Source organism: Heteronotia binoei, chromosome 21, assembly GCF_032191835.1.
Source record: "Heteronotia binoei isolate CCM8104 ecotype False Entrance Well chromosome 21, APGP_CSIRO_Hbin_v1, whole genome shotgun sequence".
Lineage (NCBI taxonomy): Eukaryota > Metazoa > Chordata > Lepidosauria > Squamata > Gekkonidae > Heteronotia > Heteronotia binoei.
The window spans coordinates 95,391,856-95,409,460 of NC_083243.1; the positions used below are offsets into that span (position 1 = coordinate 95,391,856).

Consider the following 17,605-nt stretch of genomic DNA (forward strand, 5'->3'; position numbering starts at 1 on the left):
GACTACCTTTACCTTATTTATTGTTCCCTTTGCCAGCAGCAAGTTCTGTGGGAGGAATTGTTCTCTGTCACTGTTGGGCAATTCAGAGAGGGGAACATATAACTGAGTCTGTTGGGCTTCTTACTCTATTTGGGCTGGTCCTTTGGGGACAGTTGAATGGAGGTTATAATGTGCTGTCTCCTCTTTGCAGCCTCTCACCAGCCATGCCGTTCTGGGGAGTTCATGTGCAACAGTGGTTTATGCATCAATGCTGGGTGGAGATGTGATGGTGACTTCGACTGTGATGACCAGTCAGATGAAAAAAACTGCAGTGAGTGTCTTTAGGGTGATAGTGAGACAGGAGATCAATAAGGAATATTAATAAAGGGATCAATAAGGCGTGGAATTAATAAAGCATAATAAAGCTTGTTGCATTTCAACTAAATAAAGCTAGTAAGGCTTGCAGTAGAAAAACGGGAACTAGAAGGAATAGGTGCAGAGTGAAGAAAGCAGAAGTAGAAGGTTGCGGTTAGAAAGCTGCAGAAATGTGGCTAGAAAGTCGCAGAAAGGAGAAGTAAATATTTGAGCAAAATAATTGTCAGAAATAATTGTAAAAGGGGGAAAGAAATGAAATCATACAGAAGTTGATTGGTCAAAGGATTGTGCAAGAGGGGTATATAAGACCAGTGTGCCTCTGTGATTGGAATGGAATGACCTAATGGAAGTCATGAGAGTGCCAGTGATTATGGCACTAGTGATATGGGACTCTGGAGAATAAGGGTATGCAAATAACAAATCAAATTTGCACTGTCTGGCTAAATTTATTTCATTTTTTTTGCACAGCTACATCTATGTGCACAGCCGACCAATTCCGCTGTAAATCTGGCCGATGTGTCCGTCTCTCCTGGCGCTGTGATGGGGAGGATGATTGCTCTGATAACAGTGATGAGGAAAACTGTGAGAATACAGGTGAAAATTCTGAAAGCAAGCTGCTGCTTTGTTCTCTGTGCAGCTAGATTTCCTGCCTTAAGCTCAGTAATTAACAGTGCAGTCCTAAACAAGGTTGTTCTTAAAAGGGTGTACTCTGTTTAGAGTTACACTGTAAATGTCATAATGTCCAAAATTAGGAAAGGAGTACCAAATATTGACTGCAGTTATTGGATGCATCAAAGTAGTATATCCTCATGCTCCATAAAAGGGTAAAGCCATCCCTGATTTTGGAAGTTTGGTGATTTTTTTTTTATATAAATTGTGATGATCCAATATGCCACTGTGGCAAAAACCCTTCAAAGGTCAACAATTAGGGCTGTCACCCAATTTAAAAAAGTGATTATTTATTTTTAGCATGATATTAATCAGTGAAATTTGCATCTATTTACATATTATCAAAGATTTCAGGTTTTCACGGCTGGTAACATCATTAGGGTTTGTAGAATCTTTTGGGCTCAAGTGCTGTGTTCTACTGGAGAAAGTTTCTGGAAGAGAAACTTTCTCCAGTAGAACACGGCACTTGAGCCCGAAAGATTCTACAAACCCTAATGATATTTACATATTGATAAAAATAGTAGTTCTGAAGCAAAATATACTTTGATTTTAGATAATAACATCAGCCATCATCTGAGGTACATTTCATCCTGTGTGAAAGAAAATTCCTGTAGTAAGATGGCATAATTATTTGTATTAAATATTTAAATATCTGCTGAAATAACTGGGGGCATATTTTGAATTAAATTGATTAAAAGCTTTTAAAAATTAGTCTTACTGTTGAAGTCCTAATAATAAATGAGGCAAATTAAAGGCTGAGGGAATATTTTTTTTTAAGTATATAGATTATACCTGATGTATATATAATTTCTCTTTATGTGTCCCAAATTAGCAATGGAAGTATTTAATACAGAAAATGTAAAATATGATGTCTTTAAAAGTGTTACAAAGGAACAAATTTTACAAGCATTTTAAATGTATTTATTTCATTTTGAAAACATATATGCTGCTTCTGCAGAAACCTGTCCAAGGTGACTTACAAAGCAAAAAGAATACAATACAATAATTAAAAACAGTATTAAATTATCAATAATAAACAATAAAAACAAATCAGCAACCCCCCCCCCAACATACATACAATTCAGCAGCCTAAAATGATATTCCTAAAACAAGCTTAGATGCAGGAGACCTTTATTCACTTGATTTTTCACCAGAAAGGCATGTTGAATCAGTTGAATGAAGGCTTTGAAGATTCAGTGTGTGGAATGTTTTGATCCTATATAGTGCAGGGTCTTCATTGAAGTACTAAGAACTGACACTAAATAGTAAAGAGATGCTCTGAAATCTTGTGGATGCAAATAGAAGTAAATTAGTAACTCTTGATCAGTCTGAAAAAAATAGCTTACTGTGTATAACAAGTGATTACTGTATATAACTTTTCCTTTTCTGCCCCTTTTAGGAAGCCCACAATGTGCCCCTGATCAGTTCCTCTGTGGGAATGGACGCTGCATTGGCCAAAGAAAGCTGTGCAATGGTGCAAATGACTGTGGAGATGGTAGTGATGAGAGCCCAGATCAAAACTGCCGTAAGTTTCCCCTCCCTCCCATCACTATAGGCTCATTGTTTATTTAAGAGGTGATCCTGATAGCATCCAAAGCTGATGGAAGAGATTCCAGGTGGGAGTTCTGTGGTGGAGGTGGAAGAGTTCTGTGCTGGAGGTGGAAGAAGTGCTTCAGCTCTAGTGTCTGGGGGAATTGCACTAAGGAAGACAGCTCTATTATCTCTTGGGGTGGGCATGAACCATCTCACAGACAAAAGTTCATGATGAAGTTCACGGCAGGTCAACTGGCACTAACTTTCAAGCAGTTCCTGAAGTTTTTTGTTGGTTCCTGAATAGATATATTTCTAGACAGTCTCCCTTCAAACAAATGTTTACCAAACTTCAAAGCAACAGTGGGGCTGAATTCTCCAGCCTTGGAAACACTGTTCAGAGTTTCAAACTAGTTATGTTAGTTTCAAGAGGGTCCCCCCACTTTGCCCATGTTTCCTATGTGTTCATTTCCCATTTTCTTGCACAGATCTCACAAAATCCTATCCCCCTTCATTAGATTTGTGACTTTGTGTTTTGAGATCAGTCCTTTTAAGTCTTCAAAACCAGTGGCACTAGGTTCTACTGGGCACTCTGTGATTGCACTGGTATTGCTGGGCACGCTGTACATTGTTCTGGTTCTGCTGGGTTTGCAAAAATGCGAAACAATGGAGAATGGCGGCACCTTCTTGGGAGAGCATAACTTGGACTCCATGAATCCAATCTTCACCAAACTTGGAGGGAAGGTAAAGGAGATTCATCTGGAGATCCCCTGCAGGATTGAGCTGGAGATCTCCCTGAGCATGCCTGGGGAGGGGGCTTTCTACCACTTAACAAACCTCATCAGTTCATTTAGATCTTAAAAGATAGTGACAGTTCATAACTCATGAACTGGGCTGCCACGAACCACATTTTCTTGGTTTGTGCCCATCCCTAGTTATCCCTACTAAATACACTCAAAATATTTTTTGGATTTTAAAATATTTATATCCTGCCTTTCTTTCACCGTGGAACTCAAGACAAGTGCACAAGGTGGTTCTTTTGATCAACATAGTAGGCTTCACCACTTAGTCTAGTATTTTCCAACTTAGCCCTTAATTGTAATTATTTCATTTTAGATATACTTAATTCAATTTTGTGCCGTCTTTGGGCTTTTCCCTCTCTCACTCTCTTTTAATCTCAGTGTCTCTAGTTTTTTCTTCTTCTTTTTTTCTAATTTAGCCATTTCCATTTCCTGCCTTATTTTCTAAATCTCTGCTTGGTTAGTATTCATGAATTCCTCCACTTCTTCATTATCCCCCGTAGACACCAAGTCAGCTTCAGTCCTCTCAAGTGATTACCCTGACTTAGGCGGCATTTTGACAAAACTTTTACCTCACAAAACAGTTTGCGAAACTTTTTGTCTATATTCCACTGCTATAGCACCAGTTTGTTCCCATACTATTTTATTTTTATTTTAACTTTTAATGTGGATACAAAAAGAAAATAAATAGGAAATTAGGAAAAAGAAAAAACATATATTAAGTAAGCTTATTTATAATTACCCAAATACACAATATATGGGTGGTTTTACAGATGTTGAATATTTCTTAATCAGTGTGCAAATATGTAAAAAAAGTATAGAAAATAGTCTAACAAATACATAATGTTAACACAGTATATTAGCATATTAACATGAGAGTTTTTCTTAAAGATATATATATATATGTGTGTGTGTGTGTATTTATATATATAAGACAATATATGTATGACACAAAGGTGGCCAAACTTGCTTAATGGAAGAGCCACATAGAATAAAGTTCATACCTAACATCTGAATCAGGGCTGACTAGAGTCATCTGGGATGCAGCAGTTAGTGATGATTATCTTGAAGAAAAGAAATAAAAGTAGTTATTTTAGAGGAAAAGGAGAAAGGAACCAAGAAAAATAGAATTGAGAGGAAATGACTGGGGTGTTGGCCAGGGCAGAATAGGCACTGAAGAAAGGACAAGAGGAGTTGCAAATGGCTTTATGTAGCCCTTGGATCCATATTGTCTTTCCAAATCCTGTCTGTGGATTGCCTTATGGTAGTAAAAAGCAAGCAGCTTGTGGAAAGGAACAACCAACCAAGTTTGTAAAATGGAGAGAATCCTAGCTAAGTCTCCTTTTTGGAAGGGAAGTCCTTTACATTTAATATTGATTTATTTACTTCATTTATGCACTTCCTTTCTCCCTGGTGGGGATGCAAAGCAGCTGACATCATTCTCCTCTTAACATCACAAGCAGTCTGTGTGTTTAGTTAGGCTGAAATGTGTGATTGGTGCTAGGTCTCTCAGGAAGCTTCTTCTAGGCATGGTGCAGGGGTCACTGGGGGTGTGTGTGGGAGGAGATATTTGTGAATTTCCTGCATTGTGCAGGGGGTTGGACTAGATGACCCTGAAGGTCCTTTCTGTCTCTATGATCCTATGACACCGTCGTGTGGCAGAGTGGGGATTCAAACCTGGGCCTCCTAGATCCTAACAATGACATTTTTTTAAAAAAATCTTACTTTATTAAATCATTGTTTTCCCTCTCATGATGCTAGGTGTCTTTTCAGTCTCAGGCATGCACTTATCAGTGTGGGGACCAGGGCCTGTTTGCCCACTAGGCAAACTAGGCGGTTGCCTAGGAGTCCAGGAGGAGGGGGAGCCAAATTGGGCTCCCCTCCTCCCGGTGCCCACAACAACCTCCTAGTTTGCCTGTCTGCCTCCCCCGCCCTCCCTCCGCAGTGCCGCAATGCAGCACCGTGCTTTGTTGCCCCCCCCCATCAGAGCTCACCACACCACAGCTGGGCCCTACAGACTTCAATTTCCTGCATTGTGCAGGGAGTTGGACTAGATGACCCTGAAGGTCCCTTCCGTCTCTATGATCCTATGACTCTGTCCTGTGGCAGAGTGGGGATTCAAACCTGGGCCTCCTAAATCCTAACAATTACATTTTTAAAAAAAAAATTCTTACTTTATTACAGGTCCTCGAACTGGAGAGGAAAACTGTAACCTCAGCAATGGCGGCTGTGCCCACAAATGCCAGATGTCTCGAGGGACGGTGCAGTGTACTTGCCACACTGGCTACAGGCTCCTGGAAGATGGCAGATTGTGTCAAGGTGAACAGCTTTAAGCTCAGCATGTGTCTGTTGGTAAAAACATGACTAGCTATTGCCAGGGATGGAGGGGGGGGGGGGGGTTGGGGTCATTTTCAGAACCTGGTCTGACCTGTTGAGTGCTGCCATAGATGGAACCAAGCACATTCTGGGATAATTCCCTGTTTACTGTGGATATTATGGCATGTCCCTGGGCTGACTGAGCACAAGGTATACTTTTCTGAAAAGTCCATTGTTCTAAGAACATAAGAGAAGCCATGTTGGATCAGGCCAACGGCCCATCCAGTCCAACACTCTGTGTCACACAGTGGCAAAAAATTTTTATATATACACACACACTGTGGCTAATAGCCACTGATGGACCTGTGCTCCATATTTTTATCTAAACCCCTCTTGAAGGTGGCTATACTTGTGGCTGCCACCACCTCCTGTGGCAGTGAATTCCACATGTTAGTCACCCTTTGGGTGAAGAAATACTTCCTTTTATCTGTTTTAACCTGTCTGCTTAGCAATTTCATCGAATGCCCACGAGTTCTTGTATTGTGAGAAAGGGAGAAAAGTACTTCTTTCTCTACTTTCTCCATCCCGTGCATTATCTTGTAAACCTCTATCATGTCACCCCGCAGTCGACGTTTCTCCAAGCTAAAGAGTCCCAAGCGTTTCAACCTTTCTTCATAGGGAAAGTGCTCCAGCCCTTTAATCATTCTAGTTGCCCTTCTCTGGACTTTCTCCAATGCTATAATATCCTTTTTGAGGTGTGGCGACCAGAACTGCACACAGTACTCCAAATGAGAAAAATTGCCCTATTTATATGAATAATGTCCAGAGCAGGAAAGATTGTCCAGAGCAGGGTGGAATCCAGAACCTAAGGAAGATTCAACTATTCTTCCTTTGAACACCTAAAGACATGATAACTCTCTCCTTTTTCCCTCTGTTGTAGATGTGAATGAATGTGCAGAGGAAGGTTATTGCAGCCAGGGATGCACCAACAGTGAAGGTGGTTTCCAGTGCTGGTGTGAGCAAGGCTATGAACTTCGCCCAGACAAGCGTAGCTGCAAAGCCCTGGGTAAGACGAAATTCTTGGCTCTTAGGGCCTAGTTTGATTTCCTAGTGTAGTCAGTGTAGAGGCTTTAAATTTGGCTGAAAGTATACAGCTGGCTTTGGTTTTTTGGCATTTTGTTTTCAATTGCTGCTTTCTCTGTGCCCTTTCTTTTTCTATTTTCTGCTCCAGTTGAAAATAGAAAATGGATTCTTTGGGGGTGGTAATGGTGGAACTATCCTGATATGCTTTGGACTTGATAGCAAGTACTTTATATGTCATGTAACAGCTGTTTGAGTGGGTGGATGTGAGAGACCTTGGAACAAAATTGCACATGATTAACCTAACTTTGAGGCTGCTGAGGGCTGAGCCAAGAGATCTGCTTGTTAACATGAGGTCTTTGTTGAGACTTGGATCTGTTGAACCATCTGGTTTCCCCAAGCCACATGGCAGCTGAATCTGTGCCTGGCACTGCTCTCTGCTGTGCCAACAGCAAAACAAAGGGATCATAACATTGGCATGAGTGGCACAGTCCATTTAGGGCCATATTGAACCATACCTGCTCAACATAGTACCACCTTTTAAGAATGATATTGCTGACTACATTTCTGACTGTGGGTTGAAGAGCCAGATCAGACTATAGGAGCTGCCTGGATACGTTCTAGTACTGTTGTTATAAAGGTTTTTCTTGAACAATGTTTTTTTGCCCATGAGTTTTGTTGTTTTTGTTTTGATAAGCTTTGTCTTACTGACCCACTCACTTTTCTCTGAATGTTTCCCTCAGGACCAGAGCCTGTGCTGCTTTTCGCCAATCGTATTGATATCCGACAGGTCTTGCCACACCGCTCAGAGTATACCTTACTCCTGAACAACCTAGAGAATGCTATTGCACTTGATTTTCACCACAGCAAAGAGTTAGTGTTCTGGTCTGATGTCACACTGGACCGCATCATGAGGGCTAACCTGAATGGCAGCAATGTGGAAGAAGTGGTGTCCACAGGGCTGGAGAGTCCAGGTGAGTGCCTTTAATGATTGCAGAGTCATGGGATGAGGAAAATGAGGAAATATGTGCAGGCATGGAGACTAATGGATACCTAGGTTATTTGCTTTTTATAATATTGCTGATTTTGTTGGACAAGGGAAAATGGAGTACTCTCTTCAGTGTTTCTTCAGTGGAAAAAATATACGAGGGAGCACAGCCTGCAGTCATTAGAGGTTTCTTTTCTCCTTTGGATCCTAGGTGGACTGGCCATTGATTGGATCCATGACAAGTTGTACTGGACAGACTCTGGAACGTCTCGTATTGAAGTAGCAAACTTAGATGGAACCCACAGGAAGGTGCTTCTCTGGCAGAACCTAGAAAAGCCTCGAGCAATTGCTCTTCACCCCATGGAAGGGTGAGTGATGGGTGATGGCTAAGGATTCTTTCTGTATGGAAGCATACTGGGCTGAAATTGGCTCAGGTACACTCTTCTGAATAGCGAAGGTCTTCTTACTTTCTCTGCAGATGTACATGGGGTACACTCTTCTTCGTACTTGGACTGCTAATTTACATGAATGGGTTTCTGTAAATTATAATCCTTGCCTTGTGAGCAAGCTTGTTCAGAGATGCTTGTTCAGATGCTGGGGGAACAAAACCCTTGGTCACCGTCATCTTTTCCAGTCCTTTAGCTTCAAATTGCTCATCAGAACAGCCTGTAGATCACAAAGTGGCTGAATTTCCTCTCTCTTCTCCAATAGCACCATCTACTGGACTGACTGGGGAAATACTCCTCGCATAGAATACTCAAACATGGATGGCTCCAATCGTCGTATCATTGCAGACACTCACCTTTTCTGGCCAAATGGGCTAACCATTGACTATGCAGGGCACCGGATGTACTGGGTAGATGCCAAACATCATGTTATTGAGAGGGCTGACTTGGATGGACAGAATAGGAAAGCTGTCATTAGCCAAGGTGAGATAAACTAGACAAAGTGAAGTTTGCACCATTGGATCATGTAGAAATGAAATACACTGTTTACAGTTTGTTCACAGTTATTCCCACTTGCACAAACTGTTTCTGTTAACTCCTCTTACCTGCTCAATATCAGCAAGGATTAAGCTTGGTCATCCTTCACCACAGAGTGAGCTCTGTGTAGCCAGCTAAGCACAACTTTCCTGGTTATAGGTTAGATACGGCTATTCTTATTCTGCCAACAGAAAACACCTCTGGGTTGGGGAGACAGAATAAAGAGCTATCCTATAACCCCTCTGAAGGCTTAGAGTAATCCATGGATCTGTGCTGGATTCTTCCTGCAGGCCTTCCACATCCTTTCGCTATCACAGTGTTCGAAGACAGCCTATATTGGACTGACTGGCATACCAAGAGCATAAACAGTGCAAACAAATTTACCGGCAAGAATCAGGAGATCATTCGCAACAAACTTCACTTTCCCATGGATATCCATACATTGCACCCTCAACGTCAGCCAGCAGGTAACTGCAGAGGTACCTGGGGACACAAGGATTGCCATTTGCCATCCAAACAGCAATAGACTTGACTTGCTATGCCCATGAACAAGGAAATGATAAATCATGGGGTGAAAAATATGATTTGCTGCTCCCATGTCATTAAGAAATTCTGGAGTTTTTTACTTACTATAATTCTGAGTATGGCAATTGATTTCATCTTTAAATACCCCACTCCCAGTGCTTCTGGTGCTGATAATTGTGAAAAGAAGCTTTAAAAAAATACCAAGATGGTGTGCATGAAGCCAGGAGATATATAAGGACTCCACATGTATTTAAATTTAAGACCTTAACTCTTAAGTTAAGGGATGAACTTTAGGGATCTTAATTACCTTTGCTGAGCTTGAATGTTCAGGTGACAATACTTGTCCATCGTCTGTGACTTGGAAATCATGCTGATGCTAAAAACTGAGGAAAATAAGCACATTAGTTCAGTCCTCCAGTTTGTTGTATGTTTCAACTGTGACACTCAAAGAAGAATATAAGAGTTGGCTACATAAACTAGCATTCTGTCCCTTGAAATGTCCCAGAAGCTCACATGTGGTGCATGGTGGGTATTACCTGGTAGTCTTATTTACTGCTGAGGCTGAAAACTGAAGAGATACTTATGGATAGTGAATCTTGGGAATACTTTATCTATAATCTCAACTCCCTCTGCTGGCTGCAGGGAAGCTGAGGCATGTTACAACTGTAGGAAGTAGTCAATATTAATGACAACCTTTACTGTTCATATTTCATTGTCTTAGTATAACTTAAGGGAAAATATCAATATCCTCACTAAACATACAGTACATGAGCTGAGACTTCTGCCATTATAAGCAGTGTAATTTATTTGAAATTTACACCACCACCACACAAAAGCAAGCCCCACACACAACTTGACCATGTCCTTGAAAAATAAACAAAAGTTTAATTTTCAAAAGGAGTAATGGCAGGAATTTCTGTAATAGGAATCTTTTAGTTATTATGTGTCTATGTATACATGTGCATGCAGAGATCAAAAATGGTTGGCTTGTAGCTTTCACTCTTCCCTGTGGCCCAAACTGTGCCTTTGTTTTCTTTACTGGCTTTCTTATATGTTGTTTGTTCTTTGGCTATTTGAGCAGGGAGAAATCGTTGTGGAACTAACAATGGGGGCTGCACTCACCTGTGCCTACCAAACAGCAAAAATTACACCTGTGCCTGTCCTACAGGCTTTCGGAAGACCAGCACCCGTGCTTGTGCCCACAGTAAGTGTGATGGATAAAAGTCTGTGTGCTTTGACTATTGGTTTTAAATATATACAGACCGGGAGGAATATGTTGAAATCTGTAGACTAGACTTAAGAGCTTGAAAGAGGCTACAGACAAGAGTGGAATTTAGGTAGAGTGGTGTGTGAGTGTGTGTGAATGAAAAAGAGAGAGAGAACAAATACAATGTGCAATTCAATGGCTGATAGAGGATGAACGGAAGGAAATTAACAGTAAGATGTCCAGGATAATAGCACATTTATACACATCTGGGCTGTGAGTCACACATCAGTATGTAGTTATAGTAGCTCATCTCAAAGGGGTACCTTAGAGCTGGAATAGGTATAGAAGAGGTCAACCAAAAATGATCAAGAGTTTGGAGCATTTCCTTATGAGAAAAAAAGGTAATGCACTTGGAATTTTTTTAAAAGAAAAAAAGCTTGAGGGTGAAGAAGAAATGCATAGAGGCATATAAAATTATGTATTGTACAGAGGATGTTTTCCTCTTCCTTAATAATTGAATTTGAGCTCACCTGGTGGAATTGACTGGAAGAATGTTCAGGACAGACAAAAGAAAGTGCTTTTTCCATTATATATGATTAACTTTATGGAATTTGCTGCTGCAAGATGTGGTGGTAGCCAGTGGCTTAGAATGTTACAAAAAGGATTAGATAAATTCATAGAAGATATGTCTGCTCTCAGCTGTTAATTAAACTAAACCTCCATGATTAGAAGCAGTGTGGATACCAGTAGCTTGGGGACAAACAATGGTAGTTTTAGTCGTTGCCTTCATGGCCTGTGCATGGAGGTCCTGGAGCCATCTAACATTGTTGGCAGCAGGACTACAGAGGCACTTAATGTGATCGAAGAAAACTCTTGTTGTGGAGGGACAGGCTAGTGATAGAATGAATCTCCCCCCACTTCTAGAATGACAGAAGTGATAATTCATTTTTTTTATCCATACTTGTTCCACTTGAATGATCCCCCCCCCCCCCAATAATATGTTCTCCTTTAGTCTCCTCCTGAGAGCTCTTTCCTAGGATTATATGCTTATTTCCCTTCTCTGTTCTATTAATTTTGTTTGGTAACCTGGTCTGTTTCCATCTATGGGTCAGTCATATAATTTCATTTAGAGGGACATTGATGCAGCTGAGGTTAGATGTAAAAAGAGAATTTTCTGTGTCTGTTACCATGTTGTTGAACTTAGAGAAATTAAAAGAAGACCTTTCGACCTTTGATCAGGTCTTGACAAGTTCCTGCTTTTTGCCCGAAGGATGGACATCCGTCGTATCAGCTTCGACACAGAAGACCTGTCTGATGATGTTATTCCTTTGGCTGATGTGCGCAGCGCTGTCGCTGTGGACTGGGATGCAAAAGATGAATATGTCTACTGGACAGATGTTGGCACTGATTCCATTAGTCGGGCAAAATGGGATGGAACAGGCCAAGAGGTAATGCCTTTGAAATGAAGAGGCAGCTTTCTGAATGGGAACTAGTACAAACAAGCTTTTTTTATTTGCATAGATAATCTACAGCCAGTTTGAAAATTTATTTATTTATTTATTTATTACTTTCCATTTATATCCCGCCCTCTCCTCTTAAATACCAATGAGTATGATGATCTGGGCTTATTTCTTAGAGGTCCATTTAGAGGTCCACACACAACTTAATTTGTTTCAGCTGATTGTTAGAATACAAAGAAATATCCATCTGTATTTTCAGTTTAGTAATTTATACTATGACACAAACAACCTCAGTTTATTGTGTGATGGTATGAACTGATTTCTGTGCCGAAAGACATTTGAGGTAGCCCACAGCATAAGAATTTGCAGTAAAACTATGCAAGAGGATCAGATAAGAAAGTGTAAAACATTATTTAAAAGTAATAAAGAAACTTGTTTAGAAAATAGTACATTCTCTCTCCAGCCATCACTTGTGTGTCCACAATTTATCATTCAAAGAGCCAAAAAATGACCACTAAAGCTCAGATTGTTCTATATCCATCTCTTTATATGTAGAGATTTAGTTAATTCTGAGATCCCATTCTGATGGTTTTTTTAATAGCCAGATGTTGCTAGATGCACTTGCATTGCTGAGAGAGAACAGGCAGAGGACTATTTTCTATAAGACTCATTTTGTTTTTGTTTGTTGCATAGGTTGTGGTGGACACCAGCCTGGAAAGCCCAGCTGGTCTGGCTATTGATTGGGTCACCAACAAATTGTATTGGACTGATGCAGGTACTAAAGCTCTCTGTTCCATATAACAGAACAAGGTCATTACTAGTTAAGCTCAATAATCTCTGGAAGACTGCTTTTGAAATTCTTGCCAGTATATCCCAAAGATGGATTTTTGAAAGCATGAATAATACATAGCTCTTTATAGACTATTTAAGAAATATGACTTCCATAGTAAATCATCCAATGGACAATATTGATTCATTAGAAATCCAATGGTAAAACTTCCCTGTATTATACCATTACAAACTGCAAGTTGTGGATTGTGGCTTTGAATGCTCCCCAAAGAGGGGAGCAGAATACCTACCCTCGACATACAGAAAATTAGTATGTTGAGGCAAAAAGGTCATTCAGCCTATCCTTTTCCTAAGAAGCTGCTTTCCCATTTTCAAAAAGGGGTTTTCCTTATAGGTGATGAGCGTTCAAACCTGCCGCCCCCACCCCCACCCCGTGTGTAGCCTGAAGTCCAGGCCAATCATGTTCACTTGATTCCACCAGCTGTGTCCCTGCATTCTACTGATTTTGGTGGAACTTGCTTCCAAATAAATGCACTGAGAATTGGCAGCCTAGTTGATCAACAACTTGAAGGGCTGAGAAGTGGGATTCAAGGGAGTGCCTTTCAGGTCTTCTGAGCAAGTAATCTTAAGTGTATTTGAGTATGTCTTCCCTTGGTGAGGGGATAAGGGGATGGGAGTACAGTGGAGACCACATCAGTCATTTTTTTTGTGCTCTCCTGTGGTTATATGATTTTTTGTTTCTCTGCTATTCGTTGCAGGGACAGACCGGATAGAGGTGTCCAACACAGATGGGACTATGCGGACTGTGCTGATATGGGAGAACCTGGATAGACCTAGAGACATTGTAGTAGACCCTGTTGGAGGGTGAGAAACTTTTCCCTGTGGAAACTGCACAGAAATAATGCCTCTGTGTCATTGGGCTTTGATTCTTTGTGGCAGTGCCTATCCCTGAAAGACTTCTAAAAGTCCTAGAAATGGAATAGTCTTTCTACTATACTGATCTGGAGTTCAAACTTCTCTTCCTGACCACAAGTACAAATTTTAAGCCACTGAATTCTTACTTCTAGAGAAAATGTTCTTAGCTTTTTAGCATAGTTTCGTTTATTGCCCTGTGTTTTATCTCTGACCATGTAGTATGTCTTGTTATCACTGCCTGAAATGCAACTTAATCTGAAGCATTTTGTGTATGTGGGTGGCACATCACACTGGTCTTAGTTTTTCCCCCCATACTGATTAGCCACCTCTGCTTTCTGTATTGTAAATCTGGAGTAATTGAACTGAATTTTATTGTAAACCCAGTCTGGGAGGCTATTTGAATCCTTACACTTTATTTCTTCCTAGATGGTACAGTTTCTGGTTGAATGTGACAGCTAGCGAAAAAATGGCTTTTGAAATCACTGGACCAGTTAGATTGTGGGGTTTGGTGGCAAACAGTTGATAAAATTGTACAGGTCAGCAGAGTCATACATTATGTTTTGTGCTTGTGTGCAGGTTCATGTACTGGACTGACTGGGGGGCTAGTCCAAAGATTGAGCGTGCAGGAATGGATGCTTCTGGTCGCTTGGTGATCATCTCCTCTAACCTGACCTGGCCCAATGGACTAGCCATTGACTATGAGTCTCAGCGCCTTTACTGGGCAGATGCTGGTATGAAGACTATTGAGTATGCTGGCCTGGATGGCTCTCACAGGAGGGTAAGAGGGCCTGGATGAAGGGAAGGGAAGGCTTCTGGAAAATAGGTAATAAGTAGGAAAGGCATAAACTTACATGGAAATAAAATTTATATATTTGCTTCATCTATAGTCTACCTTTCTCACCAAGTCTCAGGGTGGATTGCACAGTTAAAACAGTTCAGACAGAGTAGTATAATAATATTATCAACACTGTGGATAGTCCAGGCAAGCCTGATCTTGTCAGATCTTAGAAGCTAAGCAGGGTAGACTCTGGCAAATACTTGGATGGGAAACTTCCTTGGATTACTAGAGCTGGGAGGCAGGGACAGGCTTTATTCAGCCACCTCTCTGAATATCCTCCATGCCCTCAATAGGGGTCACTCACCAGAGGTCCCCTTGACTTCCAAGTGCACACTCACACCCACAAGTATGCACCCACCCACATAAAATAACTCTGGAATAAAATGAGATTACAAAAATAGAGGATAGTTTACTGAAAACAGTGTGTTATGTACAATAAAACACACATACATACAAACAATTGCAAATGTAAAATGTTGGCTTGTTTCCTCAAAAAAACAACAACTACCGGCTGTATCTCAAGAGATATTTTACTTTAAAGTGAAGGAAAGATACAGTGACCAGTGTGGAAAGTGAAGGGCTGCTTTTCTGAGGTTCTTGCAGTCTCCACACACTTTCTAGTCTTTTTGCTCATGACTGCTGCAACAGCTATGCGTTATTAATATAGAGTTTGTTCAAGGTTTCTAGTGGTTGGTTGCTGGTGTTCCTGGACATGAGTCCTAATGCCCTCTGGATATTACTGGCAGGTATTGATTGGAAGCAATCTCCCTCACCCATTTGGACTTACTGTTTATGGAGGGCGGATCTACTGGACAGACTGGCAGGCAAAAAGTATTCAGAGTGCTGACAAAAGGACAGGACAGGAGCGTGAAATTCTACAAGACAACCTGGAGAATCTCATGGATATCCATGTCTTTCATCGGCACAGGCCTCCAGGTATGGAAGATTACCATGAGACCCCGTCCAGGCTTTCTTCCTCATTACATCTTGCTTCCCATCAGAAGTCTAACTTGAGACATGTGAAAGAGACTTCTTAATAACTATATAATGGAAAAGCTCCATTACCTTATATACATGCCTTTACAGTTTTTAATGGATGCTAATGCTTCTTTTATACTGGACTTTTGAGTCTGACATTTGGGTGCTTTATGTTGCCTTTCCCCTCCAGTACACACTCCATGCAGTGTGGATAATGGTGGATGCAGTCATCTTTGCCTCCTGGCCCCTCTTCCTAATGATTACAGCTGTACTTGTCCTACTGGCATCAACTTACAGCAAGATGGCAAAACCTGCTCGCCAGGTAGGTATCCGCATGTTCATTGGAGCCTGCATCCTGCTTCTCTAAGGCCTCCAAATATAGAATCTCTACACATATAATGCAATAAATACTTTTAGTGTTCTTTTTCTGCCAACCTGGATTCTAGATTGTGAGACAGCCAGTTTGGTGTAGTGGTTAAGTGCTCAGACTTTTATCTGGGAGAATCAGGTTTGATTCCCCAGTCCTCCACGTGCACTTGCTGGAGTGACCTTCAGTCAGTCACAAGTTCTCGCAGAGCTGTTGCTCTCACGAGCTCTCTCAGCTCCACCTACCTCACAGGGTGTCTGTTGTGGAAGGGAAAGGAGATTGTAAGTCGCTCTGAGACTCCTTTGCGTAGTGAAGAGTGGGGTATAAATCCAATCTCTTCTTCTAAGTTGGTTCTGGTTTAGAATCCTGTTAGATAGGCAAAGAACAAATCACAGTTTGTGAAAGTGCCCAATTTGGATGCCATGAAAAACTGGTTACTTCTAAACCAGGAAGGTTACAATCTTGATGGAGAGAAAACTGTCAGTTCCATCCTGATCCTGCTGACTAAACCATGTTTCTTGATTCTAATATTAATCTTGTCCCCAATTCTGTAGGGATGACCAGCTTCTTGATTTTTGCCAGAAGGTCAGACATTCGCCTGGTTTCACTTGACATCCCGTATTTTGCTGATGTGGTTGTTTCAGTCAACGTTACCATGAAAAACACCATTGCTGTTGGGGTGGACCCTCTGGAAGGTCTGAAATATTTTGCCGTGTGACCATTTTAAGTAGCAATAGCTTCAGAGCTACTAGTGACAGTGAAGGGATAGACACCACTGTTTGATTTTCAGAAAGTGTGCTACATTTCCCCTTTTTTCCCTAGACAGTGCAAATGTATGTGTGATTCCTGCTAGGCACAAGTATAGCTGAATTTCAGCTGACCTTTCCTTTTTCCTCTGGGACCTGTTGCTACAGGTTGTGGTTGTTATAGAATGTTCTGAGACATGTACATGCAGGCTGAGAGTTGGTCTTTCTAAACTTTAGCTAAATGCTATGAAATATTCCCTCTCCTAAAACATATTGTAGAATATATAACACGTAATTTAACCAAGTCATGAGCTCAAATAGAAAAAAAATTATATACTTCCAGATTTTTTGCATGAATTAGTGTGAAATCTCTCCAAAGACAGATCCAAAAGCATTACAAAGAAATATCCCCTCTCCAAGAAATCTCCTCTATTTCTAGGTCTTATTCTTAAGACATGGTAAAATAGAAATTTTTGAGTACTATTATGATATGGATGCCAGTGAAGAACATACCAGCTTACAGCACAAAAGGAATTTAGTTTTGGACAGTGAGTGTCTGTTGTGTTTCTTTAATAAAGCATATCTGCTGCAGTGACAGGTAATGTGCCACCTTCTTACTGGTTTTGCTTCTGTGTCTTAGATATCAGGCTGCAGTGCAACAACATAACAGATGAAACTTTTCTTACCACTTTTCCTCCATGCCAAGATAAACTCCTGCTAGTGACAGGCCCTAAGCTTCACAAATACCATGTACACATTAAGTTTTTTTATGTACATGCGGCTGTCTCTGTTATTACATGCTGCAATTATTTCTCTTTTAGACCAGTGTATTATTTAAAATAAAAGGAAAGTAATTACTGTTTTATTAAATGAATAGCTCTCCTTCCTGTCATGCTGAATTCAAAAGATCCTGAAGTAATCTTAAGGCTTGGTTCAGACAAAAGGTTGTAACGATGTTTAATTAAACTAACCATGATTAATAATCTGTATGTGGCACCTACATTAACTACGGTTAGTTAAGATCTATGAAACCAAGATCTGAACTTAAGAACATAAGAGA

The 17,605-nt window shown here is 40.7% G+C and overlaps 1 protein-coding gene across 4 annotated transcripts in view; it reads left to right on the forward strand.

Annotated features, from left to right (window-relative positions):
- LRP4 (LDL receptor related protein 4) overlaps positions 1 to 17,605 on the forward strand; it is a 160,249-nt gene that overhangs the window by 101,797 nt on the left and 40,847 nt on the right. For 3 of the 4 annotated variants that reach the window (XM_060261335.1, XM_060261337.1, XM_060261338.1), the window contains exons 7-23: positions 191 to 310; positions 823 to 948; positions 2,423 to 2,548; positions 5,538 to 5,672; positions 6,610 to 6,735; positions 7,493 to 7,723; positions 7,949 to 8,105; positions 8,449 to 8,666; positions 9,011 to 9,187; positions 10,324 to 10,449; positions 11,692 to 11,900; positions 12,606 to 12,687; positions 13,460 to 13,565; positions 14,193 to 14,394; positions 15,201 to 15,390; positions 15,623 to 15,754; positions 16,354 to 16,494. In XM_060261335.1, coding sequence (XP_060117318.1) covers positions 191 to 310; positions 823 to 948; positions 2,423 to 2,548; positions 5,538 to 5,672; positions 6,610 to 6,735; positions 7,493 to 7,723; positions 7,949 to 8,105; positions 8,449 to 8,666; positions 9,011 to 9,187; positions 10,324 to 10,449; positions 11,692 to 11,900; positions 12,606 to 12,687; positions 13,460 to 13,565; positions 14,193 to 14,394; positions 15,201 to 15,390; positions 15,623 to 15,754; positions 16,354 to 16,494 — 2,604 coding nt within the window. The remainder of the gene's footprint in view (positions 1 to 190; positions 311 to 822; positions 949 to 2,422; positions 2,549 to 5,537; positions 5,673 to 6,609; positions 6,736 to 7,492; positions 7,724 to 7,948; positions 8,106 to 8,448; positions 8,667 to 9,010; positions 9,188 to 10,323; positions 10,450 to 11,691; positions 11,901 to 12,605; positions 12,688 to 13,459; positions 13,566 to 14,192; positions 14,395 to 15,200; positions 15,391 to 15,622; positions 15,755 to 16,353; positions 16,495 to 17,605) is intronic. The other variant, XM_060261336.1, reaches the window with a different exon arrangement.